At 40.5% G+C, this 20,558-nt stretch overlaps 1 protein-coding gene across 3 annotated transcripts in view; it reads left to right on the top strand.

The window, feature by feature from the left end:
• Positions 1 to 6,247: 6,247 nt before the first annotated feature.
• SH3RF1 (SH3 domain containing ring finger 1) overlaps positions 6,248 to 20,558 on the top strand; it is an 81,784-nt gene continuing 67,473 nt past the window's right edge. The window contains exons 1-2 of one of the 3 annotated variants that reach the window (XM_030946784.1): positions 6,248 to 6,337; positions 7,629 to 8,117. In XM_030946784.1, the coding sequence (XP_030802644.1) occupies positions 7,731 to 8,117 (387 nt within the window). In that variant the 5' untranslated portion in view covers positions 6,248 to 6,337; positions 7,629 to 7,730. Of the gene's footprint in view, positions 6,675 to 6,738; positions 8,118 to 20,558 lie in introns of those variants that run through there. The other 2 variants (XM_030946781.1, XM_030946782.1) reach the window with 2 other exon arrangements.

Consider the following 20,558-nt stretch of genomic DNA (forward strand, 5'->3'; position numbering starts at 1 on the left):
CCTAAAACCCAAAACCTCCTTCTCTCTCTGCAGCCCAGATGCAAAAGTGCCACTGACTCTCCTCAGCAATGCCTTCTCATATCTAAAATAGCAAATTTTAAAATTTTTTAATTTTTTTTTTGTCAAAAAATACACATGCCAAGTATCCAGTCTCCAGACATTTGATTTCTTTCAGACACTTTGGTAATGACGTGTGGTAATGAAGACTAAGTAAACTTTGATGAATGTTGAATATCCTCCATGATATTTTTGCTTATTTAAAAAGAATAATTGTTTGGGCCCTGCCACTCATCTCATCTGTGTGTTTGAACACATTTGGGTGTCCAAATCTCCAAACACTTGTCACTGTTCCACAAAGATAAAACTGGACTTTAGTCATTCCAGCTCACTATCACTGGAAGTGGTTTACTACAGTTCTGCCTCATCTTAGTCTAGAGTCAGTAACATGATAATTTTAATTCAATATTTATATGTTTAGTGGTTTACTGTTCATATGAAAGAGCTTTACCCTGTGACTGGAATGCAGCCCTTGCAAGTGGGGAAAATACTAATAGCTTTTTAATAGCTTACAATTTGCTAACAATATAGCAAACTATTAAAACAGCATGTAAGCATTCCAAAATGTCTAGGGCAGTCAAAATTTCTAACACTACATTCTGAATCACTTACAAATCTGTGGGACACCAGACCTTAATGGGGCTGTGAGATACCAAGAGCAGAACTGAACACATAATCTGGTATGCTCTGTCCGCACCAGAATCTCTCCTGTCGGAGAGAGCACCAATTCTAGAGGGGCAAAGAAGTGTTGGAATCAATTCTGCAGCCTCACATATTAGGTCTGTAGTTTTTAAGCTGTATGCAAGGAAGGGAAAAGATATTCTGATTTTGGAATAAACTTCTTAAGAATGTATTCTAACATTTCTGCTCCTCTTCTAAAATCTTCACAGTTGTACCATCTGGCTTGATTTTTTCAAACAGCATTCTCCTTTGTTTTTCCTTTAACCTTATTTGTAGTAAGGGCAAATTCAAGCCTACTGGTTAATGAGACGCAGGCACAATGTTCCCATTAGCATAATGAACATTTAAATCAAGTCCTTGACCAACTACATAACCTAATACCTTATTGCATTTCTACAAGGTACAGCACTGAATGATGCAGCTAGGTTATGGGGATCATAAGCACCCATAAACCCAGCATTTTCCTGTGACTAACCTGGTGGGAATGTCCTGTAACAAGAAGCTCACCCAAATACTGAGTAGTTGTAACATGTTTATTTTTTAATGCCACAGACACTTTTTGTATTTGCACATTTCCTCCCTGTTACTCAAATTAAGTCATTGCAATAGCAGCAATATGTACAAAGTTACAATCCCAGGTTCATCTTATCAGGGAGAACTGCTTTGCAACATGAATGCACAAATGATACTGTTCTCAAGAAAGCTGGATGCCTAGAACACAGCATAAAAAATGTACTATTGGTACATTTGGGCTTCTAGTTCTTCAACTCATTTCTCCCAACTCCTCACAAATACCAGAACAGCAGAGATTCTTCTGGCAGGATGCAAAAGCCTTAGAAGTACATTTGCCATTGATGTAGTTAAAACTAGTTCCCAAACCCAGAAAGTGCATTACGGATAGCACAAAACTCAGTTTGCCAGCAAATCAACTGGACAAGTATCAACCATGCTGAGGTCCTTGCTGCTAGAATTGTTGCCAACAGTAACTGATCTAGATAATTTAAAGCTGGTACTAACTGAAACAAAAACAAAAACAAAAACCAAAAAAACCCACCCAAAAAACCAAGACGGCAAAGCAAAAACAAATGGCAATCCCCCTTACTTCCCTGAAAAACCTGAAAACAAAAAGCACAAACAAACGACAATTTATAAAAAATCAACTCTTTTATGGAAAAGGAATGAAGCCATTGAAGAACATCTTTGCTCATTTCCACCAGAGACCGAAGAAAGTTGGCCATGGGCCATCCTTCATTATGTGCTGTATTTGCCAATGTAAAGCCAGCAAGATCAGTGTGGCCATCAGCAGTAAACTTTCGCTAAAGGGATGGCAGTGGGAATTTTGCATGGCCTTTGAAAGGGGATGGCCACCATATCTCCAGGGGTTGTTTTACAAAGAAATAACATTAACCTTTTTAGCCTGTGCTTGAGATCTATATTGCATGGGAAAGACAGGCTAATGTGGACATTACAAATGAAAAAACATGATCCTTTCTGACTAAATTAACAAAAAGCTTTAAAAATATTTTAGCACAAAAATGCAGCTCAAAACAAAAAGATGCTTATGAACCTACAAATAAAATTATTCAGACTATGACTGCCACAGGACACTGTTGTGTTCTCTTTCAGATAGGACATAACACATCTTTTCCATGAGTCTTATTATGTTTGAGCCTTTTGCAGTTATCTGAAGACTTTCAGGATGGAATTCACAAATAAATTAATTATGCCTTCATATGTTTATTCTTGCAGGCCTGCATTTCTCTACATGGCACTCAGTTTTGTTTTATTACTCTAAATATATATAGTGCTAACATGACTTTTTCAGGCACATGGATTATCCCTGCTGTCAAGGGTAACAATCTTCAGGGACATTTTGTAGGATTAGAAGGAAGACTGGATCTGGTGTTGTTCTATAGTGTGTTAGTGTATTTAGGGCATTAGTTACCAAATGTCTTTATGTTTAAGATTTGCATGTTGAAAAATGTGCAATTCTGAAATATCCCATATTACTTATCCATTAAATTTCCTAAGAAACTAGATGCAGATAACTACAGAGTGCATCTTCTAGCCCCTCTTCCCAATAATTCATTGGCAAAACCTGATGGAATATCTGGAAAGATTTTAAGATTCTAGAGGTTTTATAGAAAACAGTGACCATATAAAAATTAATCTAATATTGAATGTCCCTCATACAGCAAAGGGTGCAGCAGATGTTGTTCTCTCTTCTTGTGAGCTGCCAACTTATCAATTAACCAGTGCTGGTCAAAGCCAGGAACAGTATAGATTGTCTCACATTTTAAAGACAGAGGAAAACTAAGAGTACTTGGAAATGTGCCAGAAACAGGAATTAATGCAGTAAGGGTCAGTCAAAATAGAAAGTGTGACTATTTCAACAGAGTGGGCTGAAGACATGGGGAGTGGCCTTTAGGCTGTTCAGTCCAGAGAGGAAAAAGAAGGTATTGGTGAAAGAGGAGTGCAGAGACCACAGTGGGTTTACTGCACTAAGGATGCAGACACAGAAAAAAGGAAAGAAAATGGTGTTATCTGTTCTTTCTGCTACTGACACTGTCTTTTGCCGTTCTTCCTATTGTCCTTTGCTGCTTCCTTTACTCAACAGCTTCCAGGTGAAAAGAAACAACATACACTGTAGGAAAAAAAAAGTGCCTGAAACCCAGTGGCAAAATTACAATTCATTACACCAAAAATGTGTAAAATACAAACAAATATTAATAGACATTATAATTGTAGAAATCTAGGTGGTTGAGTAACTGGAGGGCCTCATCTTTCAGATCTGTGTTTTTAAGGGATTTCTGCCCTTCGCATCATGTACTCAGTAAAAGTTGTACAAGGAACTAATGAACTGTGCATTAGGATGGGACGATTTCAAGAAGTGAGGCCTCCTCATGTAAGGATGTCCGAAGAGTGCAATTCCCTGCTTACAGTTAGTAGCAAGAAAGAAAAAATTCTTCAGTGTATCAGCAATTCTGTTCCTTTCAGTGCTGCACCAGAGTATTCCAGGCTCTCTGAGTCAAACACTTCATGCGTAAGAGGGCAGTGGCAGACATCTGCACACACCCCCACATTTTTTTACATGGATGATAATTGTTTGAAAATTAACTGCAGCTACTGCTCAGGAAGTAACATATTTACCTGAAACTCTTAAGAACGTTTACTGCTTTGGTTTGTATTCCACAATGTATTTAGTATTTTACAGACTTTACATAAAACACTGTCAAAGACCAGCCCTGATAAAGGGGTAATCTTTTTATCCTGCTTCCCTGAACTTTCATCTTGCTTCCCTGGTGCACCACTTGTGTTGTAAATTCCTTTACTGTTTCAATAGATATTTAACATTCCTTAGGCAGCAAACTAAGTTTAGACAACAGTAATTGTCTTGCTTACAAAACTATGCTAGAAAGCTTCTTCAAAAGATCTCATAATTTGCCAGCCTAAGTCCAAAATTGAAATCCAATTGTGAGATGAGACTTTGTTTAGATTCAACAAGTCTCTCTTTCAAATGTGCTGATTATTCTTTTTTTTGTAGTGACAACACTGACATGGCAAGATAGAGGAATACTATGAGACATAGGAATATTCTTATGTATCAGATGTTTATACCCTTCTATTTATGTTACAATACTCCCTGCAAAGCACAGACATAGACCAGAAACCCATCTGTATCAGTTTTCCTAAACTCCAGAATTCATGGGGGAGGAAACCTTATTTCTTAATGAACTGTACATATTTAGCAGCTTCAATATTTCCACAACTACAACTGAAAAATAAAATAAAATATTAGAGATGCAGTGTGAGTGAGAACTTACTTGGAAATCCTAATAATCAGAGAATATCATTACCACTGGAAACAACCAAGTAAGCATATCCAGGAAGTAAGACAGAAAAGACTGTCACACCATCAGCTTATCCAAACCTACACAATCCATGTGTGAAAAAGGAAAAGAAAAAAAAAAGGCAGTATTTTTGCATACACACACAGAATTCACGTAAGGATGACAGCAAATTTAAAGTTATAGAATATCCTGTATTGGAAGGGACCCACAAGGATCATCAAGTTCAGCTCCTGACCCTGCATGGGACAGCCCCAAGAATCACAGCACATGCCTGAGAGCCTTATCCAAATGCTTCTTGAACTCTGACAGTCTTTTGCTGTGACAACTTCCCTGGGGACCCTGTTCAAATGCCCAACCACCCTCTGGGTGAAGAAACTTTCCTTAATATCCAACCTAAACCTCTCCTGACAGTTTCATACCATTTCTTAGTGTCAACTTGAAAGCTAGAGCTACACACAAACTTTTGGGTTGCTTCCTTTTTTGAGTTGCAGTTGGCAAGATGAATAACTGGAACTTAAACATTTGTCTAGCTTTTTCATCGCCCATAGACAAGGGGTCTGATTTGATTTAAAAAGAACAGGCTTTAACTTCTTTTTGGTTTATGCTAATTTGTATGTATCTTAGGGTTTACTTCCTCCTGAATTCCCACAGTCTTGCAGAGAAGTATCTCACACAAAACACCCCACAAGCAAGTGCATCATATCCTGAATACAGAGGTGTGTGGTTGTGTGTGCGGGAGGAGTGTGTGAAGAGAGGCACTCACCAATTTTCTGTCATCATTTATTTAATTAAGCAGTCCGATCACCAAACCGTCTGGTTTGGAACAGACCTCCGAGATCAGCGAGTCCAACTGTTAATCCAGCACTGCCAAATCCAGCGCTAACCATGCCCACGACCTTACCACAAGCGCGCTGCAAGGGCCCGAGGGAGCAGAGCCGCACCCGAGGGCGGCGATGGACGTGACCCGGCAGTCTCGTCTCCTTCCCGGCCCGTGCCCAGCACGGCGGTCCCGGACCCCCGAGCGGGAACCAAGCGGCCCCACCGCGTCCCCCGAGGCGCCGGGAGCTGGGGGCGCGCCGCAGGGGGAGGCTCAGGGAGGGTCCCCCGCCACGCACAAGCCCGCCCAGCCTGAGGAGTCTCCTCGGGCGGCCGCCGCGGGCTCCGGGCACCGCGGCTCCTCCTTCTGTGGGGCCTGGCAGCCGCGGGCCGGAGCTCCGGGTACGACTTACCGCAGACAGCGAGCGGGGGCAGCCCTGCGAGGAGCGAGTGTCTACCCACCCTCGTTCCCTCCCTCCGTCCCTCTTCCTCGCTTGCCACCGCCCCCATGCAGACGGTGGCAGCCCCAGGTGCCCGTCCGGGCTGCCCCCAAAGCACAAGGCAGGGGGAAGCGCCAGCTCCTCCCGTCCCGGGAAGCCGCCAGCGCCCTCCCACCGCCCCAGCCACCGCCCGGGGCACCCAGCGAGGTGCGGATGGCGGGGAGGACGAGGCGGCCCGAACCCCGTCCCCGCCCGCGAGGGGCGGTGCTGCCGCTGGGCACCCGCCGGGCCCGCCCCCGCTCCCTGCCCGCGGCCCCTCGGCGGGGCGGTGCCGGGCGGGGCGGTGCCGCGCCTCGCGTCAGCGGCCCTGCGCGGCGGGGCGGGGAGGGCACGGGAGTCTCGGCGCTGCCGCGGCGGGAGAGGCAGCGGTGGGGCCGGCGGCTGCGGCGGCGGCTCCTCACGGGAACAAAGCGGGGGCGGCGCGGCCACACGGTGAGAGCCGGGTGAGGGACGGGGAGGGGGCGGTGCTCGAGCTCCCCCGGGACCCCTGCGCTCCCCGAGGGGCGGCTCGGCGCGGTGCGGCGGAGGGGCCGCGGGCCCGATCCCTCCCTCCCTCTGCCCAGCGCCTTGGGGCGGGGTGACAGCGCCGTGCCCCCCGCCCGCCCCCGCCTCCCGGGGAGCCGTCCCCGCTCGCCCCGTGTCCCCGCAGGGACCCCTGCGCGCCGCCGCCGCGGTGTCCGCCCGCCTGCGGGTCGCTGTTCCCCCGAGGAGCAGGGGAATATAAAGCAGTGGATCGGGGAGGCGGTCCGGGCGCGGAGCCCGAGAGCAGGTAGGTGCGGGACGGGGAGCCGGGGGCGCCGCTCCCGCGGGCGGCTGCGGGGGCTGGCGGGAGGCGCTCAACTTCGCCCGGCGCTGGGCACTGCCGAGGTCAGCAAGCCTTTTTCTGCCCGCGAAACATCCTGGTGTGACTTCTCGCAGAATGTTTTTTTTTTAGGGGGGCTCTTTAGTGATGTTTGGGTTTTTCTCCCCCGTCCTTTTCCCAGCCCATCGCTACACAGGCTGAAGCTGGCCGGGGGCTCGCCCCTGCCTCTGTGGCTGCATACGCAGCGCTTGTGTTGTCCTAACGATATGGCAGTAGCACTTCCTGCTGTAAATCTCTTCGCGATAGTTTTTGAAGCGCTTCTTAAAGGCGGCACTGTAATGAACCCTCTTGTCAGTGCTTGCGGTGAGCTTAAAACCCTGTGAGCTGAAGGCTGTTTTTAAGGCTGAGCTGTGTAATGTGCTGCACTAGTTTTCATAGAAAGGGTAGTAACGTAGTTCACAGTTGGTTTAGTGTTGGTACAAATGTAATTCCCCTTGCTATGCCCTGTTGGTGTACGCTGTGTGGTTTTGGACCCCGTTGTAGCTGCCTTTGCCATCTTCTTGTTGTGAAGAAAGCTAATCTCAGATGTTTAGAGAGACTGATGTATTAAGAACTATGAAAAGTAAGCTTTATTAATAGTGCTGTACTGGGGATAGCTCTTTGTTCTAGAATAATTTAAGAAAATAAAATGACTCAGACTGAAATTTATGGGGACTTGAATTTAAAAACCTTAGCTGTTAGCATTTGTTAAAATATTTTAAATAAATAGATACATTGATGTCAATTGCTCTTATTCATGTTTCATTTATTGAATTAGTCTAGTGATCTCCTATTTTGCTCTTTGTATGAACATCATCATATAAAATGGTCTTGCTGACTTTTTCCAGCTTATTAATGCCTTTTTCCCTCAAAAAATTATAGAGCACAGTCAGAAGAGGAATGGGTGTAACATGATACCCTTGCAGTACTCAAAACACACGAATTCTGCAAAGATTTGTTTTTTCCTTAAGTAATCCAAGGAAAATGGATGAATCGGCTTTGCTGGATCTGTTGGAGTGTCCTGTTTGCTTAGAACGCCTTGATGCTTCTGCAAAAGTCTTGCCTTGCCAACACACGTTTTGTAAACGCTGCCTGCTGGGCATTGTGAGCTCTCGCAGTGAGCTGCGATGTCCCGAGTGCCGGACTTTAGTGGACTGTGGTGTTGATGAGCTCCCCAGTAATATTTTGCTCGTTAGACTCCTGGATGGCATCAAACAGAGGCCTCGGAAACCCAGCGCCAGCGGTGGCACTGCCGGCACAAACGCGCTGAGGGTCCCCAGCGCCACTGGAGCTAACTGCGGATCAAAGGACCTGCAGAGCTCCCAAGCTGGACAGCAGCAAAGGGTGCAAGCACGGAGCCCTCCTGTTAGGGTAAGTACCACGTGGTGAAAGTATTTTGTTGCGTTCCTGTCTTTTCCTCCACCATTTCAAAACGGTTGATGGCCTGTGCTTTGGGATAAGGGTAGTCAGATAGTTAATACAGCAAAACAATGTAATTTTGAGGATTTTTGTAGATATCTTGCAAAGCATGTTGGTATTCCTATCAGTGTTGTTTAATCTTGCATAAATATTAATAATGCTTCCTTATTGAAACTCTCAGTTTTTGAGGCAAGAAGAAGAAATCCTTAACTGTCCAATTCAAAGACAGTCGAATAGAGCAACATAACTTATGTGGAAAGCTTGAGTTAAGTTATTGTTAAGGATAGAGATCTTGTGAAGAACATTGGGAATTGTTTTTAGTTTGTCAACTGCAAGACTAGAGATTTCATTTTGGCTCATGCACTTTCAGCAATGATTCTTACAATTGATGAATTTCCTTTAAGTTAGACATAACAAATGTTAAACACGAGCAGAGAAGTTTTGCCACTGGCTTCTTAGTATCTAAATTTTTACTTTCTTTCATTCAAAAAGAAATTTTTGAATTTCTGAAATCTGCTAAGTTGTTTGTACTCTTAGTCCTCATATTTTCTTTATTAGTTTTTCCTCAAGTATTTCTTTAGGGGATTTGGAAGTTGTATGTATCATGATGGGAAGACGTTACCTTCTTTATATACTCTAGTTCCTTCCTAAGAGCCATGCAACCTGCAGACTCTGTCATACCTTATAATCAAGACTCAGTAGCCTCATTTATGATTATTCATTCTAGAACCTGTGTCAGCGAATGTAATTTTATGAGATGACAGACCTTGCTCTATCTAATGACAAAGCAAGACAGCTTCTCTGAAAGGTTTTGCTGCCCAGTTTGTTTGAGTTCCTGCGTGTGAAGTGGAGTTTCTGAATGGTTTAGGTGGTTTCTGTTTTGTGGAGTTTATTAGATTTTTAGAAATGTCTTAAGGAGTTTCAAGAAGAGGACTTAAACCTATTATTGGCAGGACTAGTCTTTATTTTGAAGGGTATCTAAATTATTTAGTTTACTTACCCAGTGAAGGAAGCCTAACACTGATTTTCCTCAGATGTACTTGACATGATTGGAATCTCTCCAAAAGATCTTAGATACATCTTTTAAGTTTACATAAGGATTTAAAATACAGTTGATTTTCCACTGGTTGATTTTGGTTTCTCTGCTTGCTAGAGATCTCATTAGGTTCTTTACTTTAGAATATAGAAATTATAATTATCAACTCACTTCCTGCTAATGAGTTTTGTTTTGTATATACATTAATTGGTGAGAAGGTGATCTGTGGGGTTTTCTGTTAGTGGTTTGTTTTTGTGGTTTTGGTGAGTTTTCTTTCCAGAACATAGAATCCTTAAAAAGTAATGCAAAGAAGCATCAGGAATATCAAAACCAGTCTGGTCTTCTGCAGAACTTGAAGGTGTTTATCATACCTTGCATTTACAAATGCTCTTCAACTTAAAACAAAAAACCGTTATAATTTGTTTGTATATTTCTGTGTTGACCTTTGTAAGTAACTGTATTTTCAGTGACTGCTTCTCCTCTAAAAAGGTTTCCGGTACAGTGCTGTGCATGAAAGACTGTACTTCAGAGTTTCTCAAAGCCTTATTAGACAAAATAATTTGAATATGGAATATTTTAACTTTTTTTTAATGTTCTATAATATCCTGTTTTGCAACATTTGCATTTCCAGATGTTGTGTAGAGTAGAAAGTGATAACACATGGAAGGTTGCTTCAGCTTATCCTGTACCCTGTGCCACTAAAACTGTGACCATATGCATTCCTCATGCCATAACTGATACTCATTGTGTATTAGTGATAGTTTTTAGTGTTTTACAGTAAGCCTTATTCGTCTTTGGTTTTGGAGTTTCACAGGCATTCTTGTGCCTTCTTTCCTTTGGGAGATAGGGAAAGATGATGATCTCATCATTTGTCCACTTTGTCCGGAGCCTTTTTTACTAGGAAGCCAGTACCTTTAAGAACATGAACCAACTTTGATGAATAAGAAAGTGGAGATAGGAACTACTTTTCTGTTTTCTATATGAAAAGTGGTTTTGGAAAAAAAAAAAAAAGAAACCAAAATGCCACTTTAATGGATGGTGCTGAAATGAATGCCCTATTTGTTTTGCTAGCTCTAACATAAAGATGCTTGCAAATACAGTTCCTCCCTGGGAATTGAAGAGGAAAATCTGTTTCTAGATGAGTGGCAGAGTCAGATTTCCCAAACTAATTTTGCTGAAGGGGAACTAGTAAATGAAAGTTGCTGTTATGTTAAATGAAGTGAATGTGGATGAAGTCTGTCAAGTCATAAACATTCTGCTTATACCCTGAAGTAATACTAAGCTCATAAATGCCCTTTCAGAGAATGCCATAATTTTCAGAAAAGGTTAATACAGCATGTACTGCAGCATGATTTCCTGAACTGTATCAATGACTGTGGAGTGGCCAGCCCTGTAATTGCACACTATATTGCATTCTCTGTATGTATGTGGTGACACATGGCTATAAACAAACAAATGGTTCCTTGAGTCTTAAAACTAATGGAGCTGGGTGGGTGGTGGGGATTAACAAATCTTGTGCCTAGTATGTCCCCCACTAGAGTAACCTGTTTCTTTCTGTAACCTCTCTAAGCTTTCACTGCTGTAACAATGGCAGTTTCTCTGTGCAAGTTGTTAGCCTATTTTGTTCCCCGGCTGTTTTGATGTATAAAGCTTCCTGTGCCTTTCTCTGGTACTGGCTGGACTGCACCTGATGGGAAACTTGTGCTTGCTGTCTGCCCAGCAGTTCTGTCCCAGGCAGCCAGCTTGCCAGGGACAGCAGTTATACACATACTGCAGCTTCCTCTCTGGTATGGATGCAAATTTAATGCTTTTCTCCTTGTTTTCAAGTGAAAACTTTCAGGTAGGTTGACGGCTTGGAAGAGCTGTAAGAGCCCCACCTACTGTCAAATCTGCTTGCGACTGGTCATCAGGGGCTGCGTGATCACATGAGCCTTGTTTCCTTTAAAAGAGCATTCAAAAATGTTAGGGTCCATCCTTTTGTGTTTATGCTCATGTTATTAATTTTTTCATTTTCAGAGTATGTCAGACAGAATTATCCTAAGTTCCTTATGGCAGTTTTACAAGGATATGCTTATTGCAGGAGTCTTACATGTAGCTGTGTGCTTAAGTTGCTAGATGTTGGAGAGCTGTTCCCTCCTAGACAGGTTTAAGATGATCCATGTTTAATTTTCCTTGGAATTTGTATTTGCCTAAAACATACTAAGTCTCCTTCTAGTTTGTTTATAGATCAACTTTCTGAAGTTAGGGCTGTCTTTTCCATAGAACCTAGAGGAGAGTTGTCTAGATAGTCTGAAATCTCATCACTGTTGAAAATATTTTGTAATAAGGTTTTCAGCTATTTTCTGGACCAAATGTAGGCAGGAAGAGCTAAGAGAAGAATTCAAATGATCTCCATTAACAAGAGAAAAGCATGAAAAACTCAGAAGTTGGCCATTCCTGATACAGTTGATGCTTATGATGAGTAAGAATTGATGGTGTAATTTGCTTATATTACACTGTATGTCAGTGGAAAAATCTTAGCAAGAAATGTTACAGTGCAAGTGTGGAAGTCCTGAAGCTTTCTTCTTTTTTGGTTATTTTTATTCTGGAAAGCCCCTAGAAGCTCTGGAGATACCGTTCTCAGTGAAGTCGACTTGAAATGAGGGTAAAGAATCATTACAGGCTATTGGAAAATGCTCCTTCAGGTGTTAAAGGGGGCTAGAGCCACTAGTACCTGAGCATCTGAGTTGTTTGTGATAAATTCTTTTACACTGAGGAGGAAAGAAGGACCCAGTAACAGGAGATTGTTTCATGAGTTTCTGCTAATACTTAGCAGTGGTGCTGTGTCATGTGAATCCATGCATCCATTTTCATGTTTGTTTAACAAGGAAAGCAATACTAAAATTTTAAATTCCTGTATCTCTACTGCTGCAGCAGTTGTCATTTGTGATCCAGTAGGCTTGCCTGGGAACTGCTGAAATAGCTGTAATGGCAGAAGGGAAAATAAATGGAGCCAGGTTTTCCACTCATAGCCATGGTGTTTGACCTTGCCACACATCTTGGGGCAATAGGGACGGTGGGCCACCTTCTGGTCTGTGTGGATTTAAGCAGGTTGGGCTTCTCTCTCAGACTCAATGGATGATGTAAGCAATCAATTTTCTTTTATCCTAACCACCCTGGAGAAGAGAGCTCAGAGTGTAGTTAGGCTGTTGAGCATGTTGCAAAAATCTGACAGGAGCCGAAATAACTGCTGCTTTTGTAGTCATGGCACTAGCTGGACTATGAAGATCCTGGCAGAACTTAAGTATCAAAAGAAAGCTTTTAGACTAGAAAATAACAATAGGACAGAAAATGTGCATTCATGGATCAATAACATTATTACATTATTGTAAATAAATATAGGGATTGCCAAGCATAGCAACAGGTGTAGATTGGAACGGATGTTTAAATCATGTTGGAACAAGAGTTAGTGGAATAAAATAATACAAAGAATTGTATCAGTAAAAGTCTGCTGGAGGGGTACTCTTAGAGGAGGTTCCCATTGTCATAATTGATCAGATTGTCAGGTATACCCATTTAAAGGAAAAAGCAGTTGTAGAAATATGCAAAAAACAGTGGCTAATACAGTTAGCTTCATGACTGTTATTTGTGATCATAGGCTGGAGAATCATTGCTTGATGGTACCTGATTTTGAGCTGACCCCCCCAACCAAAAGTTTATTCCATACCATATGACACCATGCTCAGCATATAAATCTGGGGAAAGAAGAAGGAATGGGGGGGAATTTCCCAAGTAACATATAAGAATCTGGAGATAGACACCTATTCATGTGCTGGAGTTCGAAAATATTTTGTGAAGTCTTTGCAAATCATATATGCATGCTTTTGTTTCATTTCATGCTTCATACCGGATTCTGCTTTTATGTTTACAGTATCTTGTACAGTTTTAATTCCTTCTGTGTAACACTGTTGTATCCTATGTGAAACTAGAGAAAATTTAAGGGAGATCATAAATATGAAAGGAAAGTAGACTGTCTCTCATGGTGTTAATGTATTCCCTTTCAGAGATAAATAATTAGGTAGAGGAGGAGGATAAGCAAAAGGAAGAACTGTCTCTGTATCCAAAGGCATTGAGAGCTTCCGGGCTCAGTTCCTGGCTTTGCTACAGACATCCTTTATGACCTTGCACAGAGTCACTCAAAGCTCTTTGTGCCTCTGTTTCCCATCTGCAGATATGACTGATAGTACTTTCTTTGTGTGACTCACTATTTAGACTTTATGCTCTCCAGGGCAGACACTGACTTTTTAAAAATATTGGATGTATCTGTGGTTGTTTTACAATGGTTCCACAGTCTCAGTTGAGGTCAGTATATCCTGCTGTTAACTCTAAATCATTGACTTCCACATTACTGGAGAACTGTTCATAATCCATTTCCTGTCCCAAAGACGGTGCAATGCTTAGTGTCACATTGTTAAAAGGATTTAATTTTGTTTGGATGTTTAATAGGAAATCACATGAATACCTCAGTGAGGAAAAGCCAGACACTTGAAACATCTGTGGAAGTCATAGTCCACTCTTCAGCTGGGGAAATCTGCATCTAACTGGCACACTGTTGTGTAGATTTGAGTATGTTTTGAAAAGAGTAAGAAGAGAATAGCCAGTGTAAATTGTTGATCATGCAGAAATGTTTAATTCTGTACTTTGAACCTGCATAGCTATCTTGAACCTGCCAATTAACATTAATCTGCTTGATAAAATACCTGTCAAACTAGTGTAATACCTTTTCTTAGAAAACAATTAGGTTTTGAAGTAAACTGATCTATAAACTAAAGAAGTCCACATTATTTACATGTGATACTGAAATCTGGAATCCCTTTTTAATTTGTTTACAGGCTTTGTTTTTTTGGTGTCTTCATGTGGAAGAGAGGGCTGTCTCTATTTCCCTTCATTTTCCAGTTTAGTATTCCTCCATTTATGTAGATTTGTTTAAAACCACCTACATGAAATGAAATGGTGTCTTTTTTTCCTCCATTTTAATGTGGCCAGTGAGTTGCTCTACTTGAAAAACTTTGATCATTCAGAAAATTTACACTTCTGCATAAAAAGGGAAGTCTCAAGCCGTTACTTTTAATGGGCTTGTGAAGGGAAGCACTTTTTTTTAGAGAGCTTAAAAATACTTGCATTTTTTTCTCATATTACCAAAAAAATCAAATACCAATAAAATTGCTTTACATAGGTGATCCAGGATCTGGTTAGAAAAGTCAGTCAGTAGTGCTGCTGCTGTGTTTCTCTGTTCATAGTGTCTGGCTTTCTGCAATGCATTTGGTGGCTTAATGGGCATCATGCGTGGTATAAAGAGCTGATTGGGATGGCATCAGCTGAAATCCTTCTTTTCCCTCTCCTTTGACTGAGTGAAATTGTTTTTAATGGAACTTCAGTGTTTAGTGCATGGGTAGGAACTGCAGAAAACAGAAAGCTTTTAACTACAGCTGTGATAATAAAACTGGAAACTTGTTATGATCCGTTGTTTGTCTTTCTTTTGGTGAACTTCCCCTTGCAGTGCATTTGGCCTTCTCCCTGTGATATGCTTAACACCTTCCTTGGTCTTTTCTTTGGCTCCATTGTTGTCCTTTATTCAAACGATCGCCTGCCTCTGATATTACTGTACCACTTCCAAGAAAAAGAGAGCATCTAGTTTTCTTACCTCTTGTGTCCCATTTGTCCATGACTGTGTCAGACATAAGGAACAAAAAATAAACAATAAGAAAGAAAATTTTCTATTGAGGTATGTGGACTATATACAACCTTGTAGTATATTCAACTAAGATCTACCAAATACATGAAGAGCATAAAGTGTAAGTTAATATTACTGTATTGCCTAGCCTCCTGGGATTATTCTTTCTTTTTGCTTTTTCTTTTTATTCTCCTTGAAATCACTGACTATATCTTCATTTTAGTGTGGGCAAGAGTATGTCTCAGTAATTAAAGCTGAAATATCATTTGTTCAGCCCTGTTCATGCATACACCTCGTTACTGCCTTCACAGAGGAAAAGTGTGCATCTGTTAAACCTCATTTCCTGTCAGATCCCTCTGTGTTAGATAGAAAAACTTGTCTTGGAAAATCAGCAGTGAATTCTTGAGTCAGTTGAACTGGATCAAATCCTTTACTTTTCACATCACTAGATCAGAGTTTTTTTGGAGAGCAGGTTTTTGGTTTGGTTTATTTTTTTGGACCGAGAATTGCTGCTGTGAGGTGAGCTGGATTAATTTTAGAAAGCAAGTGGTCCTGAGGTGGGATGGTCACACATCCAAGTGCTCTTTTCTGCACTCCTTATCTCTCTTAGGTATAGAGGGGAAGATGATGGAACTGTCCTCTGACTGTCAGACTGAACGCCGGGAGCTTAGAGCTTTCCTGCACTGAGCATACCCCTTATCCCATGGATATTGCCAGAGTTGCCATGCAGTTTGGGTGCAGAACCTGAGCTGGTCAGCACAGTGGCAATTGGTTAAGTCTGTTTTCACATTTGCATCCTCTAAAATGTCAGGAAGTTGTTGGGACTCGGAAAGATGCTCTGGAGAGAAGGGAAATCACTCTAAAGAGGGAAATCAAGTCCAGTATTTTTAATTCTTTAGACATGTGATGCTTATATACATATCTTCAAAATGTCATTCAATGTTGCCTGGAAACCTACAGATTTGGATTCTCCAGTTGAAGGAAGAGTGAAACACAGAAGTCAATGTTTCATTTATGGACACTGTTGCCCAAAGTGTCTCAGAATCGGAGCCTCTAGGTACACAAAAGTCAATTGTGGTGTGTGTGTATGAGCAATCTGCTGTACCCTTAGAAGCTTTGGGTTGTGTATCTCATTTTACCCTTGTGGCACCCAATATGAGATTTATTGTCCAAATAAAGTTTTTGTAGTGTAAGAGTATAAACACTTAAGAATTTTAAGTAATATCTTGTCTAGGTCTTTCTTCCTCTCTTATTTGGTTCTTGATTAATCTCCTCTACCCCCTGCCCCTCCCTCCCTCAGCGTAACCACTTAAATTTTCAAGTATTAAAAAGCCAGAACCTGCAAGGATGTGTCTGATCTCCTACAAATGAGGACAAGATTCTGTTGTGTGCCATCTCACACAGTAATGCTGTTTGAAATATTGCTCATATGCTTGGCCTTCCACATCTAATTTTTTGAATATGGTGTGAATTTCTGTTTGGGTTTTGTTTATTTGTTTTTAATTGAACTGAACGCTCTGTTCTGGTGTTTACCTGTTTTTCTATCTTTGTTGATTTTTCAGAGTCAAATTTAGATAGTCCACATTTACATTCTGTAAATGTGCAAAGTATAATTTTATAGTTTCTAGCTGGGAAGTATGCTATTAATCATAAATGCATTTTGATCAAAGGTAAGCATTTCAGTGTTGTTTAAATATTAATACAGATAGCATTCTCCTCCCCTCTGAAGTGGAGGACTGCTGCCAGTTCTGTTCAGAAGATAAGCCTGGCATCAAGTGTCCCGTTGGACTTCGTAACACCTGAAGTGCTCCTCAGTCTTTAGCATTACTTTGTTAATAAACCTGATTTTATTTCATGGCATTAGTGTTGCAAAAAGATGAGATAACTCTGCTTTCCTCTTCTTCTAAAGGAAAGATGTGCATATTACCTCTCTTGACTTTCTCTTTTCAGCATCTAAGCTTTCAAAATATACATGAGCATTGAAAGCTTTTTAAAGAACTGAACCACTGTTTTACCTTGTGTGAACCACAGTTCTACAAGACAAGCTTTTGAAAAGCTCTTGATTAAAGACAAAAGTATGCATTTCCTCCAGACTGTCAAGCTGCTGAACCCAAGAGAAGGAATGTAGTCTTACTTGCACAGGGGTGGCAGAACATCAATACTGAATAATTTGAAGCATGTCTCTTCAATTATTCCTTTTTAGTATGCTATCTTAGCCCTTTAGGTTATAGTCTTTGTTTTAGTTATATTAAAAATGGGTAAGAATGAAGCACTTCTGACTTTTAAAAGTGTTAAAATGGAAAATAGTCAGAGATAATCAGATGACAATCTGAGTTGGCATATATAGGGCATAGCTGTTCTAGAAGCTTATTTTAAACAAATCCAGTAAAGTTGAGTTCAGTGCACTGTGGTAAAGTGCCCCTGAGTAGTGAAGAAGCTTTTATTCTGAAGCTAAGAGCTTGCTAAAAGAAAATCAATGTCTCGTGGACCTTCCCTTGTTCATGTGTGCCAGTGCCCTTCTATCTCACATGGTGTTTCTCAGGAGCTGGATAAAGAAAGGAGACTCTTAAATCTTATCCACTCTAGCAGACTTAAGCCATTTTCAAAACCTGTTTAATTTAACACAGTTTTAAATCCACAGCCTTATTAAGTTAACAAGCCTTCAGCCTTGCCACCAGGTTCTGTAATCCTCTTAGGTCTTGGGACTAAGCAGGGCAGGGATAGTCAATAAGCAGATGAGTAGATAATCTTGCAGAAGACAGATAGGTCTTAAAGTTGAGAAATGCTGATCTGAATTTCCATTCAGCATATGCACTACCACTAGTACATACCACTTGAGGAAAAAGTTGAAATGACTATCACTTTGTTTGGGGGGAGGAAGAGTGAATAAAGGATTTTTTTAAAAATGCATTAATTCCTGGTTTGTAACCCAATAAAATTAGGTTAAGTTTTAAATATAGAGTAAGGTAGACAAAAATAACAGTTTTGTTTCCTTGCTATTGTGCATATGCAGATTAAAATCTTCTTATGGTTGTTTCACAAGCTATTTTTGCAAATCTTTCAGGCAATCAGGCATCCAGAATTTGAAGACTACAAAGAACATTATGCTGATAATGTGGCCATGGCCTCCACTACAGTCTGCATATTGCTTCTGTTCAGTTTTCACTCTTCTAACACTACTGAGCTAAAGCTGTGTCTGTTTTCTAGGCATAACTACTGAGGTAGTAGAATTGGAGGAATTTAAAAAGAGACATATGTAGTGGAAGAATTCAGCCTAACAGGAGGATTCCTGCCAGACATGTTCACACAGCACCAGAGTAGAAACAAAGTGGATCATAGAATCATTAATGTTAGAAAAGTCCTCCAAGATCATCAAGTCATATTTTGACTGAATATCACTATGACCACTAAACCATATAATGAAGTGCCAGGTCTACTTGTTTTTTGAGCACTTCCAGGAATGGTGATTCCACCACTTCCCTGGAGAACTTGTTCCAATGTAGGATTCAAAGCAAGTCCAGGAGTTGGAGAGGGTGGCAAAAGAGCTGAACACACATCTAGCCTTGAGGCATGAAACCATCACATCTCATTGAAAGGGTGGGAGAAGGCTTCTGGGAGGAGATGGCTGAAAAGCAGAGAAATTTCAGTACTGATGGGTGATAAAGACCCAAATGGTCAAATAATAAGGGAGGAAGAGAGACAGTGGTTCTGAAAGAAAACAATCTGTGGTAGTAGGCTTGGAACATAGCAATAGACCAATTAGATAAAATACTAGAGAGGAAATGGGATTAAGCAAATGACTCTTGGCTCATTGGAATTGAATTAGAGACTTGGTGAGGGGGAAGTGCTGCAGGAGCAAGCTGAAGAGGTAGCTTGATGTTTGAGGAAGGTTTTGGAGAGCACCAAAATAGAAAAGTTGCTATGGAGGTGTTGGCTAGACAAGAGGTGAGAAAGAAATGTAAATGTGTTGACTCACATGCCATCTCATTTCCTTCAGTATGTGTGTGTATTTGAATAATGTGTATTTTATTTTTCATTGTTTATTTTGTAATAGTGTGTCATATATTATGTGACATTTAGACTAGTACAGTTACAAAATGGTCAAAGAACTTCCATTCAGAGCTTTGAAGATTACTTCTGCCGTCTCTCTCAAGCACTTTAAGATTCTTCACAGGGTTCTGAAAATATCTATTTTACTACTAATAATGTATTCTCATTCTTCTTATAGAACCAAAAAAGCTGCAAATTCTATATTTCATTAAATGAACTCAAAAAGAACATACGAAAAGGGGGGCTAGTGTCCTAGGAATTGCTGGGAAATTGAAAAAGATTCTCAAAGAAGGAAGAAAAAATAAACATAATCTGTGACTGTTTTGATTTGATGGCATTTTCTTTCATCTTACTTCCATGTTTCCTAAGTCTTTTGTCTATTCCTTCAGTTAGTAATAAATGAAAATAAGGATTTAAACATGCGGGCATTACAGAGCACGGTCACAATCCATTATTTTGAATTCAATTGTGATGATAAGAATGGATTTTATGGTACATGTTCTCCAAGAAAAACAATGGAATATTTTCAGTGTGTTTTCAATCTCTTGGAGCAGCTCACCTTTCTGTAATACTTGTAAAAGAACTATCTTTCCAGAACTATGGTTTCAAAATATATTGGTTTCTGTAAGGGAGATTTTGTTTACTTTAACTAATAAGGGAATTGGATTTTCAGTGCAGAACTAGAATAACTAGTGGGCTGTTTCTGGAAATGGGTTCTCAAGGTAGTTTAAAATTTCAATAAATGTTTATCTTCTTGTACTGAAACCTCTGGACCCAGGAAGAAACATTAAGGTCAAGGAAACTTCTGCTCCTGTTGTGGGTTTAGGCTCTTTTCTCAGGAAATCATACTTTTTCATATATTCAATTCAGAATTGTGTTGCTTGCAACAGGAACTGGTGTCATTTATGCTTTCCTATTTGTTTTTAATCACCCTACCATTTAATGGAACAGCATGAAAGACATAAAAATTTATTTTAAATGGTGTAGAAGAGAAACTGATTATCCTCTGTAGTCCATACACAGGTGATGTGGGTTTTTCCATTTAAAAATAAAATATTAAGTACTATGTCTTAAACAGTTAAATAAGGAATATTCCTAATTGCATGTATAGTGTTTGATAGGGAGACTTTTTTTTTTTTAAGTATAATACTGGTTTCAAATTTTCTGAGTTTGCACTAAAAGAATCCAAGGAAACTGAGGGTATGAGTTAAAGCAGCTCATGTGTCAGGAACTGTTTGTTCCTTTTTTCCCCTGCAGCAATCAGAATTTTATGTAAAAAGTGCCGTTTTTAAAATATTCTCTGAGTAAAACTTTATGTAATGTGGCATCCTTATTCCTTTTAGAGATTTTGAAATGTCTGCAGTTAGGCTCTACCACACAGTTCCTTATTTTTTGATGTTGTTGGGAGTTACATGAGTTACTGAGATAGATTGTTAGATGAAGTTTGTGCCTGTTTTCTTGGGGTTTGTAGGCTGTGGTTGCCTAGGTGGGTGTATATTTTTGTCTGTAGTGAACTGCTCAGTTCACAGTAAGAGCTTATATTAGAAATGGTTAAAAAAGAAATAAAATTATTTTAGAGACAGTTTTGTACTTG

The sequence above is a fragment of the Camarhynchus parvulus genome, chromosome 4, assembly GCF_901933205.1.
Source record: "Camarhynchus parvulus chromosome 4, STF_HiC, whole genome shotgun sequence".
Lineage (NCBI taxonomy): Eukaryota > Metazoa > Chordata > Aves > Passeriformes > Thraupidae > Camarhynchus > Camarhynchus parvulus.